We start from the raw sequence: 14094 nt of genomic DNA, 5'->3' as shown, positions 1-14094 counted from the left end.
CCCGGTTCTGAGTTTGATAGCTCATACCCCTAGAGCTGCGGGACGGATCGCAGTCTTAAATCTCCCACACATACCGCTCATGTACCCCCCCCCCCCCCTTCCCATCAAACATAAAGCTGTAAATCCGCCCTCCGCCGGTCCACTTCGCTAGTTAAGTGCGGGAGCGGACCACTTCTTTTCTATTTTGCTTGTTACTTTTTCTGTTAAAGTCACTTCCCTCAGTTTATACTGGATCATCGCGGATTAACCATTAGTTGGGAAATAAAATGAAAAAAGCAAAATAACGAATAGCAGTTATATAAGAACGAAAAATGTAAAAATACCCCCCCCCCCCCCCCCCCGACGATGTCATCGTCCATCCCGATGGTTGACAGCAAACATCGTCAACGGCCAAATTAGGGGACATCGCCCAACCCTACTGTAGATCAATACAGACTATGAGTTTTTCCTCTTTTTCTTTTGGATGCTGGTGTGCCGCAGGATTTTTGTCAAGGTTAAAGTGTGCCGTGGCTCAAAGAAGGTTGAAAAACACTGTACTAGAGTATTTATTTAGCAGCAATCATATTAATGAGAAAACGTTCATTTGCTGATCTGGATGAAATGTCCGATTTCAATCCAGCCTGAAACAACATGATTGGGCTTAGGTTCCAATCATTTGATCGGGACATCCCTAGTTAAGCCTAAGACACATGTATGGCGGGAGTTAAGCGTTTTTGGGTTCCCATGGAGCGTAGGCCGCCTGCGTGCGCCGGAAAAGTTTGCCAATTATTGACCCGCAGACAGCCTGTATTCACCCATAAGGGCCTAAATGTCACTGTTCAGATGTGAATATTTCAGAAACTTGGGTGAAGAAAAAAAATAAAAGCGTAAATTGTGCCTAAACTGAACATCATTTGAGAAGCAGATGTCAACTTCAACTTCCAGTCATTCCATAAATGTCAGGTTCTAATGTGGTGATGATGTGGTGCGTTCTCTGCACTGACATTTAGTTTGCAGAGAGCGATGGAGTGGTTTACATCTGTTCACCCCCCCGGTCAATAAAGATAATTTATCCAAAGAATTCCTATTAAAACTACATGTAAAGAAAAAAAAGTCTATTAGGTTTCTGATGAAAACACTAATGAATGTCACCAAAAATGTTATGAGAAATCCTTTGTATTTTTACTAAAATCCTTTAGTATTACCAGCTTGGTGTAATTAATTCTCTTCTGGTTTTAAATGGAGCAGCAGTGTCCTGTTTCACTGAGCAGAATACAGATTAATAACCAAAGAACAATTTGCTTCCTGCATACAGAGAAATGGACGATTGATTTTTCTTTTGAGAATGTTTTTTTTGCGTCTCTGTGACGAAAAAGAAAGCTGTTCTGGTCAAAAAACGTAACAGAATTTCAACGGCAACCTTAAGAATTTGGATCGATTCAGCCAATTGAAAAGGCCACTAACAAAAAGTTGACAATTCAAACTATTGGCTAAAATTACATCAATTTTGTTCGTAAAAAACAACAACAACGATGCAGGCTAATTGTAGCGTTGAGAATTGCATGGCGGGGTTACCGGATGTGTGTGGCGGGTAAGGACTCCAGCTGGCGGGACAGAAACAGCTCTCTGTGTCGGAGTTGGTGCTTTTGTTTCTCAGGGAGATCGGCCATCTCTGGATTCTCCATTTCCTCCTCCAGCTCCCCTAGGTGGAACAAAAAAGGGTAAAGGTCCAGCATAAGTGCATCTGATGAGGCAGAAACAATGGCGTCCACTGGGAAATATGCAAATGCATCTCGCCGCTTCAGCCGCATACATCTCTGGTGCACAGCAAATGGACAGAAAACCACAGAGACTCACATCTGATGAGCCAGAACAATGAACCCCCAGAGAGGGTGCAAGATGTTCACCAACTGTGCAGAAATATTTCACATAAATCTCACAGGATAAGTCTTTTGATTCCGACAGAATGAGGTAAACTCTTTAAATTTTCATCTTATTTAGGATTGCTGCTTTTTCCAGCCTTCTAAAAACCTCCAACCGGAAAAATAAGACGATTGTGTACTTTGTAGAGAAGTTCAGAACAATGGGCTGCCCTTAATTGTGTTTTTAAAAAATTACAAAGCAACTTAATTACTACTCTTGTTTCCTATTAAAACAAAAACAAAAAACACACAAAATGGCTACCAGTTTCAGCCTATAGATTAGGTGATGATTAAAACAAATCTGTAAGAAAATGTACTGGCCTAACATAACACACACAGGAATGCTTCTTTGGGTCTCTAGGCTTTGTTTTGTTTAAGCACGTCTTTTTAGGTCCTAACAGCATTTACATCTGGCTGTGGTTCAAACTGGAGCTGTGAGGGTGTGGGATTTTTGATCACCGTGGTGATGAATCAGCAGGGGGCGCGGTGTCGCAGTTAACCGCAGCCCCCCTGAAATCTAACAGTGCGCGTTCGTGTTCGGAGTTACAGAGTGAAGGAAAACAGTAATAAACCACCACCACCTCCACCCCCCCACAACACAAAATCCTCCGGCAGGTTGCCATGTCATGCACTCAAGAACGCACACAGCTTCTAATGGAAATTAATACAATGGAAATTAATAATTAGACTGCAGCAAATTTGTTGTATTTCCTCGCTAGACGGAAATTTCTGTTGTAAAATCAAAGAGGATGTGTGCTTCTGAAACCGCGCGCATGTGTGTAAATAGAGGGAGCGCGCGGCATGCAACGTAGAGGTAGTGAGAGCCGCGCACTGACAAGAGGGAGTGACAGGGGCGGTGCAGAGTGTAAAGGGGAGAATAGTCTGCCAGAAAGAAGAAAGAAAGAAAGTCTGAACATAGGACTGGCAGGAAAACGTAAATTATCAGCAAAGATGAATGTGTTTAATGTGTCTATTATGCAAAATAAAAAAAAATTTAAAAAACGTTCAAAAACAAAAAGAAAATGCGGTGATGCGGTTATCGTCACACCCCTAGTTCAAACTTAGATGTTTTCACACCTTGAATTTTGTTTGAAATTTGCTACTCTGGTTGTGTGTGTGTGTTTTTTTAAAGTTAGAATTAGAGGTTTAAAAGAGTGCAATAATGTGAGGGGTTGATGTGAATGAGTGTTTTGTCATCTGGTCTGTACTTGTTTAGCCTTCGCTCTGACTGTTGACATGCATTTTGGGGGAATTCATTGTCATCTGAGGCCTGTAGAGTCTGAGATGCAACTCGTCAGTCTCACTGGGAGTATGTGTGCTGCAGTTGGCGTAGAGGAATGTGGGGAGATGTTTGGCCATTTCTCAGGTGAAGTTATGTTCAGTGAAGCTTGGTTAACTTTTAAAAGCTTGAAGAGCTCCTCCCCTGAAAGGATTCTTGCAAAAACCTACCCCTAAACAGTACATCATGAGACCTTATCTTTTCAATTTTCTACAGCATGCAAGTAAATAGAAGCTCAAGTCGACACAGTTTGATTCTTCGTTTTCCTTGTCCAAGCTGGAATCTGACTCGAAACTGTACGGCTGGATACCTCAGAGATTGCTCGCCAGTTTTGTCACACCGCTAATGTTAACTTGGGGTTGTGAGTGACTGTAAGCTAGTGGGAGAGTGTCTAAACAAAGGGATGGTAGGAAATGAGTGCTGGTTTACTTCCGTGCCAACAGGCCCCCCCACAACTCTGAAGTGAATTTGGAATAAACTACTGCTGCTCTGCAGGAACACTGTCCCAGAAAACGACAGGTCGTAATTTAAAGACCACTGGGAACATTTTGAAAACAGATCAAAGGCTCGTCAAAGTCGGACTACAAATCTTTGGAACACTTGTACATAATGTGTCCTTCCAAATAAAAGTCTTGAGTTTTACATATTAAACAATAGTGCAATACCTTCAGTTAAAATGTTTTAGTAAAGATATTTTCAGACAGTCCCCCGTATATCTTTGTATCGTAAATCCTGTGAATTGAAGGCCTTAGTCCGATTTCTGTGTCTATATGTCTATATGTCGGGGTCATGTGAGCTTAATTAGCATAAATACAATCTTTGTGAAGAATATCGAATATTTTCTACTTGAAAATGGGATTAATTTCTGGTCACTCTGCTAATGCTTTGATAGAACCTAGGCTTTAGAATTTAGTAGTCTGACTTTATGACCTTTCTCCAGAATCTACTGCTGTCATCCTTATAAAATGTTGTTTATTTCCTTTCACTTCTAACCAAACGTTTACATGAAAGAATGATAGTCTTTATATTGGATATCGCCTAATTTCTTGTCACCGATTGACTCACAGTCAATATTCTCTAAATTAGCGCGATACATTTTCCAAGCCGGCAAATGTCCAGTCTTTCCAGGGGTGCAGACACTCGCCAATGATGCATTAAATGCATTGACTTGTCAGCACCTGTCTGCTACTCACAGCATGATTCTGTAGGAGTAGTAACCATGCAATACCTCAGCAACAGGAGATTTTTACCTGTGAGCAGAGAAATGAATAATTGTGTGTTTTAATTGTCAATTTTGTTTTATCATCAATTTTATTGAGATAAAATAAATATCAAATAAAGAAAACTGTTATATAATAAAAAACTAAGTAATAGGATGGACTTTTTGTTTAAAGTGCGCACCTTCATGTTTGATGATGGCCTTAATTAAAAACCACAAATGTTTTTTTAGACTGTAATAGTTGTGTTTAATGCAGTAATAAAAACAGTATGAGTTTTGTTTTTCCAGTTGTAAAAAAGCTAAAGAAGCACCACATAAAACATCAAACCCCTGCTCTAATGTGAGTCATTCCTGGTTTAACTGGTAAAGTGGTTAGCAGGAAATGGTAGAGATTCCTGCAGTCAGTAGAACACCCGTGTCATTCCTTAAGGACAAGCGCAGGATGAAGGAACTTAGACTTTTTATGTCCCAACAGTCAAACTAACTGACATGGATTTGACAAACAGAACTGTCAAATAAGAGGGACTAGGGTTTTTTGTTTATTTTTAAGAGGTGAAATATAGTAATAAAAGGACCAAAATCTGGCTATGATTGGAACTAAAAAACAGAAAAATCATAGTTTAAAATAAAAAAAACGAGTGATTGTCAGCTGGAGGCTTCAGAGAGGAGGTGTGCAGAGTGAAGGAGCAGTTTGGTACGTGCCCCAATTCATTTGGAGTTTCATTAGAGGCAGCGAGAGAGAAGGCGAGAGACAAGGAGCAGAACAAAAGCAATCAAGGGATTTTCAGCCGAAGAGATGTGTGGAGAAAAATCAATAAGAACTCCCTCGGTTCTCTACTGTGCCCAATCCTCAACAGACACCGCATCAATGCCCAAGAACAGCAGCACGCTTAAGCGCACAGCACCAGCTTTGCCCCGTCTACCATGCGGATGCATTAAGGCCAAGACAATCCACTCGCTTTGAAATGTGTTAGAATGCCACATGTAAAACTCATTCATTCATTTCAATTCAGCTAAAATATTTCCACTATTCTTTTGAAGTCAAATAAATAATATTTTTAATTTGAAAACAGCAAAAGCCAACATGTTGTCATGTTTTAGCAGCAGAAACAGCAGTGGGCTGAGGACACAGCTGTGGGGGACACCAAAACAGAGCAGTATACTATAGCATACTATAGTTTTGTTCTTTTATGTTGAAAAAATGAGAAGCAAGACCCCCAAAGAATAAATTTTATGCAACAAATGACGTCTCTTATGTAACAACTTTAAGATGTCAGTCATAATTAAACTTGCACTAATTTCCTATAAAACAGTACAAAAAAACTAAGACAAAAACGACAAATACACAAATTTAATTCAAATATTTCCAATAATCTAATAGTAAGAAGAGTTTGAGACACAATCTGCTTTTAGATTCATCAAACAATGTTGGGAAAGATGATTCTAAGTTTTTCAGCTGATGTTTGATACATTTTGAACTAAGATGGTATTCAGACTGGGAAAAGACTTAATTTGGTCCGGATTGAGTCCTGAACCCTGTGTTTGGTCTGTATTCAGACTGTCGTCAAGCAGACCTTCCTGATCACGACTAAAGCTTGTAAACAAAACCATGTGACTAAAGATCTCTTCAGTCATTGGCCAGGAATCATACAACTAGAGGCAGAAGTTATGGAAGTCCTGCACTTTGCAGGACTTCCATAACTAGTTTAGTTACCGGTATTCAAACTTTATATTTGCTCACCAGTTTTAAACGGCTGTATCGTTGTCAGGTTCGACACCTTTTACACACTTTTTTTTGGTACAGTGGAAGCAGGCTGCAAAGTGGTTAATGGCAAGAAGGTAAATAACGAGGTAGGCTGCAAAGTGTTTAGGAGATATAGATTGTCGGGCAAACAGTAAGAAGCAATGTGTGTCACGTTAAAAGTTGTTTTGATGAGCCTGCATTCATCTAATCACATTTCAATGAGTTCCTGTGTCTCATCATTGTGGTGTTATGGCATTGTTTATAAAGAGAATTCTGTTAAGGAACTACAAGGTAGCTTCACAGTGCTGCGTAACAAGACACAGAAAAACATGTATGAATCGTTTTTAGTTTTGTTTAAACAAACGTTCTAACAAATTAAAAGTTGGACCCTTTTTTCTGTTTGATAACACGACAATTGTTGTTTTACATTTGCCCGCGGCTCATCTGTTGCTACATTCCTACTTTGTGTACGTCGGCTACAGTGGCTGTTTTAGTCAAGTTGTTCCACTCTAAGGGCGGATTGTTATCGGACTGAGAATTCTCAGAGCGAACCGAAGCTCAGCGCGATTGGAAACGAACTCAGACTACCTCCAAAGATCGGTCCGAGAGAGGTTCCTGTACCCGGACCAGGCGCTTGCGTGCATTCAGACTGAAAATTTGTTACGGATTATTGGGGGAATCAAACTCTGGGTTCACTTTAGGAGGAAAAAATGTGTCCAGTCTGAATACACCCAAAAACTCAGTTTTTGAGGTACTTAAGCACCATTTTTACTATAGAATATTTTAGATTTGGGGGTTTCAGGTATTTTTTTTTCAACCAGGTAAACAAAAAACATTATGCAATACTCAATCTTACAGTTTATATGATCACTGACGTGTATGATGTCATATCACATTATACATTTGTATTTCGGAAAAACCTAGAATAAAAGCTCGACTCAGACTATGCTGTGGGATCTCCTCATCCTCACTTAAATAAAATCAGGGCTCCAGACTGCGACCACTTGGTCGCATTTTGCGACCAAAATTTGAGAGTGTGCGACTGAATTTTACATCCAGTCGCACATGTGCTACCAGTAAATTTGCCTCCCCCACCCTCCGTATTTTTTATACATTAAACGTGGAAGGGGCACGTCAATGATCTTTGAAATGAGCAATGAAATAATCAATGAGACGCGAGCGCACACGCACGCAGACAGACACACACACTCGCGCGAATACTCATGAGACTGGAGCACACGCGAGCGCACACTCGCGTGTCATTGAGTGATGCCTGAGGCGGCCACTGCGTGTGAGAAGAATAGGGAAAGTCACTGTAAGTGGCTAAAATGCGTGGAGGGGGAGGGGCCTAGAGATAATCGAGTGCGCGTAAACATCTGTGGGAAGGAAACGGAGACGATTATCATCACAACCTGATATGTGCGTCTGAGCTATGAATAAGCGAACTATTGATTCGTTCTTCCGACCTGCAGCTAGTGTACCAGTGTCAGAGTGTACAGCAGGGGTCTCAAACTCGCGAGGCAAACCACTGTTCTCATGCGCGGCTGTTACGGTGTGGGTACCGGATGTTCTCGGGTTGCCGGATGTTCTCGGGGTCCTTCAGGGTCCTTCGACCAATGATGACGTCACACTATTTGATTGGCTGTTAGTTGCCACGACCAATGAGTTAACGTCGCTAAGTTTTTTTAAAAAACTTTATTGACAATTGCGGTATCATACATTAACAAGGACATTAACGTTAACAACGAACAATAACGATGTAATCAATATTGCCTCGAAGATCAGTCACCATTGCCAAATATAACATATTGACATAGAAAATAAAGAATAGAGGGGAAAAAAAGAAACAATGAACATAACACACAAATAAATAAAAACATAAGTAAAATAAAATAAAGGAACATAGAAAAAATCTAAGTAGTCTAATACTAGTTAAGTTAGGGGTACTCGTGAAGTTTTTATTTCTGAACAAAACTAAGCAATTTCAAGCCATTCTTCTTTTTCATATAATGAAGTGATTGAAAGCAAAAACAGAGCTCTTTATTAAATGTTATAAAAGTGGTTTGGTCTTCAAAACTTGACCTCACCAAGATGGCGGTGCTCTCCTCCCATGAGGAACCACGTGATGTCTCCTCTAGTGATATAATTCATTGGAAGGACCCTGAAGGACCCCGAGAACATCCGGCAACCCGAGAACATCCGGTACCTACAACGGCAGCACACCGCTCCCGCGGGAGATGGTCAGCTGAGGAGCATAAATGTCCCACACCTACATGCGTGACAACTAACGGGGCTCTGACATTAAAACACGTGTGAGCGACAACACGATTTAAAACAGGCGGGGAAAATGCAACAATAGACGTGTTTAAGATGAACCAGCGCCCTGGGGGGGGGGGGGGGGTTAAAGGCGAAGCTGGAGTTGGAGTTGTCCTTAACATTCAATTTAGTTTTAATTTGCCTCTCCCCCTAAGTATGATCTGTGATATTACATCTTTTAATGTAATGTATGTAGCATTTTTTTATTCAGTTGGTATTTTAAATGATTTTAATTGATCAGTGAACTACAAAAAACCATCAGGACACATGTCCCATAATGCATTGTTTTGTAGTCAATAGGGCAGCTTTCAGTCAGTTCAGTACTATATTTCCAGCTGCGTTCGCTCAGGTTGGGGTCTTGCTTCCGCCCCTTTCTGGTGATATTTTTGTTTTGATTGACAGGTGATGTTAGAGCAAAAACAAAAATATACGTCTCACACCAGGTGATCTGTGCAGTGTTGTGTCCATCTGGGTGATCTCAAATTACTGTGCATCTTGGCTGTACCTATTTGGTGTCGCCAACATGAATTTCCATCCTCTAATATTTACATACATTTAAGTATTGTTTGAAACTGTGAAATGACCGAAAGGTTACTACGGTAATCACTTGTTACTAAAAACTTTTTTTTATTCTAAATTTATGGTATTTTGTTTAGTATTTGTACTGTCATGACAGTGATGCTGCTGTCAGTTTACCTCGTTTCATCTTCAAAAGTGTAGAATAAAATGTGACACTTAATTTGAAACAGCACATTGTAATTTCGGCATCTATTATTAAAGTATTTATTCGTAATACAGCGGAAATTAGTAGATTTGGTTAGAATGTTGACTTACGGTATGCGCCCCTAAATTTTCTGGTTGTGCCCCTAAAATTTTCAGTTGGGGGCCACTGTGCTCCTAGTGAAAAAAGTTAGTCTGGAGCCCTGAAAATGTAACAAAAATGACCAAATGAAGCAGAAAAAATACTTTTCTAGCAGCTGCACCATCTCATTAAAATAAACGAGAAACTTAAATATAGAATAAATTGGGGATGAAGTATTGTGTTGGAGTTTAAAACCAAAAGAAAACATGCTAAAACAGACACATAATTGCGTAGCTATCCATTGACTGCCAATCTTTGAACAGCGACCAAAGTCTCAAGCCTCCCCCACCACCACCCTAAGTCCTTCCCCTGGGCAATGCATCCGCTCCATACTCAACAAATTGCCTCTCCATCTCACCTGTCCTAGCCAATTATCAATTATTGATGAATGGGTCGCCTTACCACACCGAGAGACGAAGAGGCGAAGTCAGGGAGAGGAAAAAGAGCAGAGCACGGCCGACAGTCATTACATTAACAAACTGGCTGCACCTCTATGATGCAGCGTGAGTGTGTTAATGCGCACTGCTAACAGCTACAAGCAGACAAATTCACTTTAAATGAGGTTCATCTGAAAGAAAATGACAGTTTAGCCACTGTTCCAATTCATTATCTCTGTAAACATTCAATTACTGGAAGGAAAACTGAACTTCCAGGATTGTCATGGTAAATTCCTGCAGCTCGCTCAACATAGATGTTTTTATAAAGCAACTCAAAAAGCAACAAATAACATACACTAAAACCACATTATCCACAGTATGACTGCAGTCTTGCAAATCGTCATTTCCACAGAAACGCAGCATTTTTCTGATCCTGAAAACTCAGCAACAAGGAAGGGTTTTTCAATTTTGAATGTCTTGTCTGCCGTACTCGAGTGTGTTCTGTGCTCATCTTTTTCATTCTGTGCACACTTCAGTAAAGAGCTGGAACAGGAATACAGTCTGAAAGAAAGACGAGGCTGAGCTGCAAACTATTTTCAGTGTTTGTCAGTGAAGGTCTGGGTTTGTCTCCAAACTGGACTCAGAGCCATAATAGATGTCATTTTCTTTTTGGAGAAAATATGATTTAAAAACAGGATGCCACTGTTTGTCGAGGTCTCAGAGAGGTTGATTTGAGTCTACAAGAGTTTTATGACGATTATTTATTATACCATGGTCCGGGTGAATACTCGATTCTGATTGGCTGCTGGGTGTGCATGAAAAAGTGATGTAACACAGGATAACCGCACGGTGAATAAAGAAGATCCGGTTACCTAGCTTAAATGTTTTGTGTCACTGCGCCGGCTTCTTTAAAACGACCTTTTGCTTCATCATTTGGACAAAAACAAGCAGTAAGAGGTGAACTTTCTCTCTGAACTGATGCTTTATTCAACCCATCAGAAAGATCAGCAAATATATATTGCTTTATTATCTCCGAATCTTCATTGTAGCGGATTACGTGATCGCGCCGCATCACGTAATAGTTCGCTTTTTTGTGAGAAAAGCGATCCAAATTGGGAAAAATCAAGAATTAAGGACTAAAAACTGGTTACTATTTATTCCTTTTGTAAGTGACCATGGTATAAGCAGGCTAATGGCCTTCAAAGTATGCATTATCACTTTTTGACGCACTTCGCGGAAGCAACCCTCCTCCACGTTGAGGCTTCCACGGCGTTCGGTATAAAGTGATAATGCATACTTTGTCGGCCATTAACCCGTACTTAAACCAAGGTCCGGGTGAATTCTTGATTCTGATTGGCTGCTGGGTGTGCATTAAAAAGTGATAGCACACAGCGATAATGCACACCTAAAAAAAAGTTCTGGTCTTAAAAGGTCTTAAAAGGTTTTGTATCACTGCGCTGGCTTCTTTAAAACAAACCTTTTGCTTCATTATCTGGACAAAAACAAGCGGTAAGAGGGGAACTTTCTCTCTGAACTGATGCTTTATTTATGGTAGCAGGCTCTAAAACGGTCATCTCCAACCGGTTTAAAGTCTATTTTCACTTTAATGACCAGCATGTATATCGCTTTAGTTCGCCGCCGCAGTCGAGAACAGAGGTCAGAACAGCGCATTGTCATGTTGCGGTGACAACGCACCGCACCACGTAACAAATAGTAACAAACAGGAATAAAGTACTAAAAAATGTTAAATGTTTATTTCTTTTGTAAGTGACCATGGTATAACCCCAACCCTTTGTTTTTGTTTTTTTTAAGTAGATGACATGAAACTGGAAAAAGGTTTAGACCCAAACAAAGATCAGAAAGATGACCTCAAGGATCAGTAAAATAACATAAAGTCCAAAAGTGTAAAAAATAAAAAATGAAATGTGTGTGATTGCGTTTTTATTTCTGGCAATAAAGAGAATGTAAACAAAACAAATGATTCCAGTGTAATAGATAACAATTTTTCTTCTAGTTTGTCCACCAAAAAAAAAAACATTAAACTCAGACATTTACATAAAAGGTACTTCTTTTTTAATAGTTATAAAATAAAAACAACACAACCCTCAGGAAACAAATATACAATTAAAGCAAAGGATCATTTAGAGACTTTTTTTTATTCTGATCCCAACTGGTCCTCTTTAACATTTTAATTATTTTCAAGGATGGAATTGGGAAAAAATGATAAGGGATTGATTTCTAGATGTGTGGTTTTATAATCATGCAGTGTTTTAATCTTGTTGGAGCCACATCTCAATCAATGTCATATCAATAGTGTAACAGAGGAAAGCCTTAATCAAGCAGTCACATGCAGGACTGCTCACAACCTGGCTTCTCACACAGATTCCCATATTGAGTCAATCTAAAAACCACAGAACTCTTCCCAACGCTGACCTTCCCGCCATCTTCTCACTATTTTATATTTCGAATAAATGGAGGAAGCATCAGTGAGGGATTAAACTTTCATTTTTGATTAAAAAAAAAAAAACAGAATCTGATGTTTAAGCACGACAAAATGTGTCAGGACTGCAATGCTCTGAAAGCATTCCATAAAGGCAGAAAGAAAAGTGGAGATATCTTGAATTTTCTGGAAATTTCACTTGAAACATTACTGAACAGAATCTGTCTCCTATAGAGGAACACGTCTCTCGCATACATAAGAACAGAGCTACAAACCAAAAATAGAAAAGTGTTGGCAAATTTTAGTGCCTGAAAGGCTGAATGCCAAATCCTCAACACGAGCTGACCACTCAGGAGTCCCATTCACTCCCAGAGGAGGGACAGATGCCAGGACTGGAGGCCCCTTTGAGCGAGCACCACAACATTTCTGCAAGCAAAATATTTGATCACCCAGTCAGAACAGACATGCATGAGGAGAGTCATGTGCACCCACGTCCTGCTGCCATTCCCCACTCATCCATAATGAGTGAATTAAAAGCTCCCCGCCAGCACGTCCTGCGACGCCGCGCAGTTAACGAGTCGAGCCCGGCGCGCGTATATAAACATCCACACCGACAGCGCGGCTGCAGAAATGCAGACACACCCTGGAGGGGCAGAGTCATTTTTGCCGTTAACCCTTTTTTCTGGAGTCTTTCAGTAAACTTCCACTAGGAAAACTTGTGCAGAAAGAACCCCATTTTGAAATGAGTCAAAATGATTGAGTCCTCGATCGCAGCTACAATCACCTGACAAAATAAAGAAGCCAAAAAACATGAGACTGGTTAAACAGGATTTTTTTTTGACACTTTTGTGGCTCAAAATCTCTTCATCAGAAACACAAACACACTGCCGTGTAAAGATCTTAGTATCTTTCAGAAACACAGACATCCTTAAACTTTACACCTTCACACCCAGAGGCACCACCCCTTTCCGTGCTGCACCCTGTCAAAGTCTGGGGTTTGGTTTGCAAACCCTCAGAGCTGCTGATGCTTTTTCCACTGGCTCAGTAATGTTACAAAGGCACTACTAATAAAGTTTCACACAAAGTGGATTTCATGCCTGTTATTATATTTATAAAATACAGTTTAAAAATGTTACATGATTTAATTTTGTTGCATTTATCCGCCACGTCTTACAGTACGCTTTGTGAAAATAGACTTTTAACTGGTCCGTGGCCTAAAGAAAGGTTGGAGATCACCGTTTTAGAGCCTGCTACCATCTTCTGTGGTAAAATGTTGGGACAAGCAGGTAGTGCTCAAGAAGCGGCTATTTTCTGAGTGAAAAGGCCTCATAAAAAAACAAAAACTAAGAATAAGAAGAGGAAATACTTGTTGCTGTCTGAACCTGAAACAGTAAACATCTGATGAGAAGCAATAACCTAAGCCAGCTCATAGAAATACATCAACTGGTCTTTATCACATCTGTAAACCAATTGTACGATCAACAAATAAAAATTTAGTTTTCATTAAAGCAAAAACTTGATCCATTAGATCAAAGGTCCCTGACCTTTATTTATGAAATGGTATAAGGAATAAAAACAGAAGAAATTGGATAGCGGTTTTTGTCATCTCAATGGTCTGCTGGTCACTCACTCGCATGTTTGTCTGCCAGAGCGATGAGTGTGCTGGAGATGTCCCTGCGTCGGTAAAAACACACCACTTTGGCCTCCACGTTCCCATTGGCTGTCTGCAAATCAGAGACAATCAGCGTTACCAAGGCAACTAAAGCTGCTGAACATGGAGCACCGATACATGCATGAGCACGTGCATGAAAAGTTGAGCCCATCGGTGATCAGATCTCTTTGCAAGGCAGTGATCAGGAAAGTGTGGTGTGTAATCTTTGTTTCTGCACTCTTCAAATTCTCTATGAAAAAACATTCCAGAGGCTGCAGAACTGAAAAACTAAAGCTTTAAATAAC

General features: G+C 40.1%; 1 protein-coding gene across 3 annotated transcripts in view; it reads right to left on the bottom strand.

Moving 5' to 3' along the window:
• mta1 (metastasis associated 1) overlaps window positions 1-14094 on the bottom strand; it is a 40268-nt gene that overhangs the window by 14145 nt on the left and 12029 nt on the right. For 2 of the 3 annotated variants that reach the window (XM_023951359.2, XM_023951358.2), the window contains 2 exons: window positions 13769-13862; window positions 1555-1681 (listed from right to left, as the gene is read on the bottom strand). In XM_023951359.2, coding sequence (XP_023807127.1) covers window positions 1555-1681; window positions 13769-13862 — 221 coding nt within the window. The remainder of the gene's footprint in view (window positions 1-1554; window positions 1682-13768; window positions 13863-14094) is intronic. The other variant, XM_078941098.1, reaches the window with a different exon arrangement.

Source organism: Oryzias latipes, chromosome 22 (genome assembly GCF_053564925.1).
Source record: "Oryzias latipes strain Hd-rR chromosome 22, Olatipes_Hd-rR_3.1".
Taxonomy (NCBI): domain Eukaryota; kingdom Metazoa; phylum Chordata; class Actinopteri; order Beloniformes; family Adrianichthyidae; genus Oryzias; species Oryzias latipes.
This window is presented reverse-complemented; position numbering and strand designations above follow the sequence as displayed.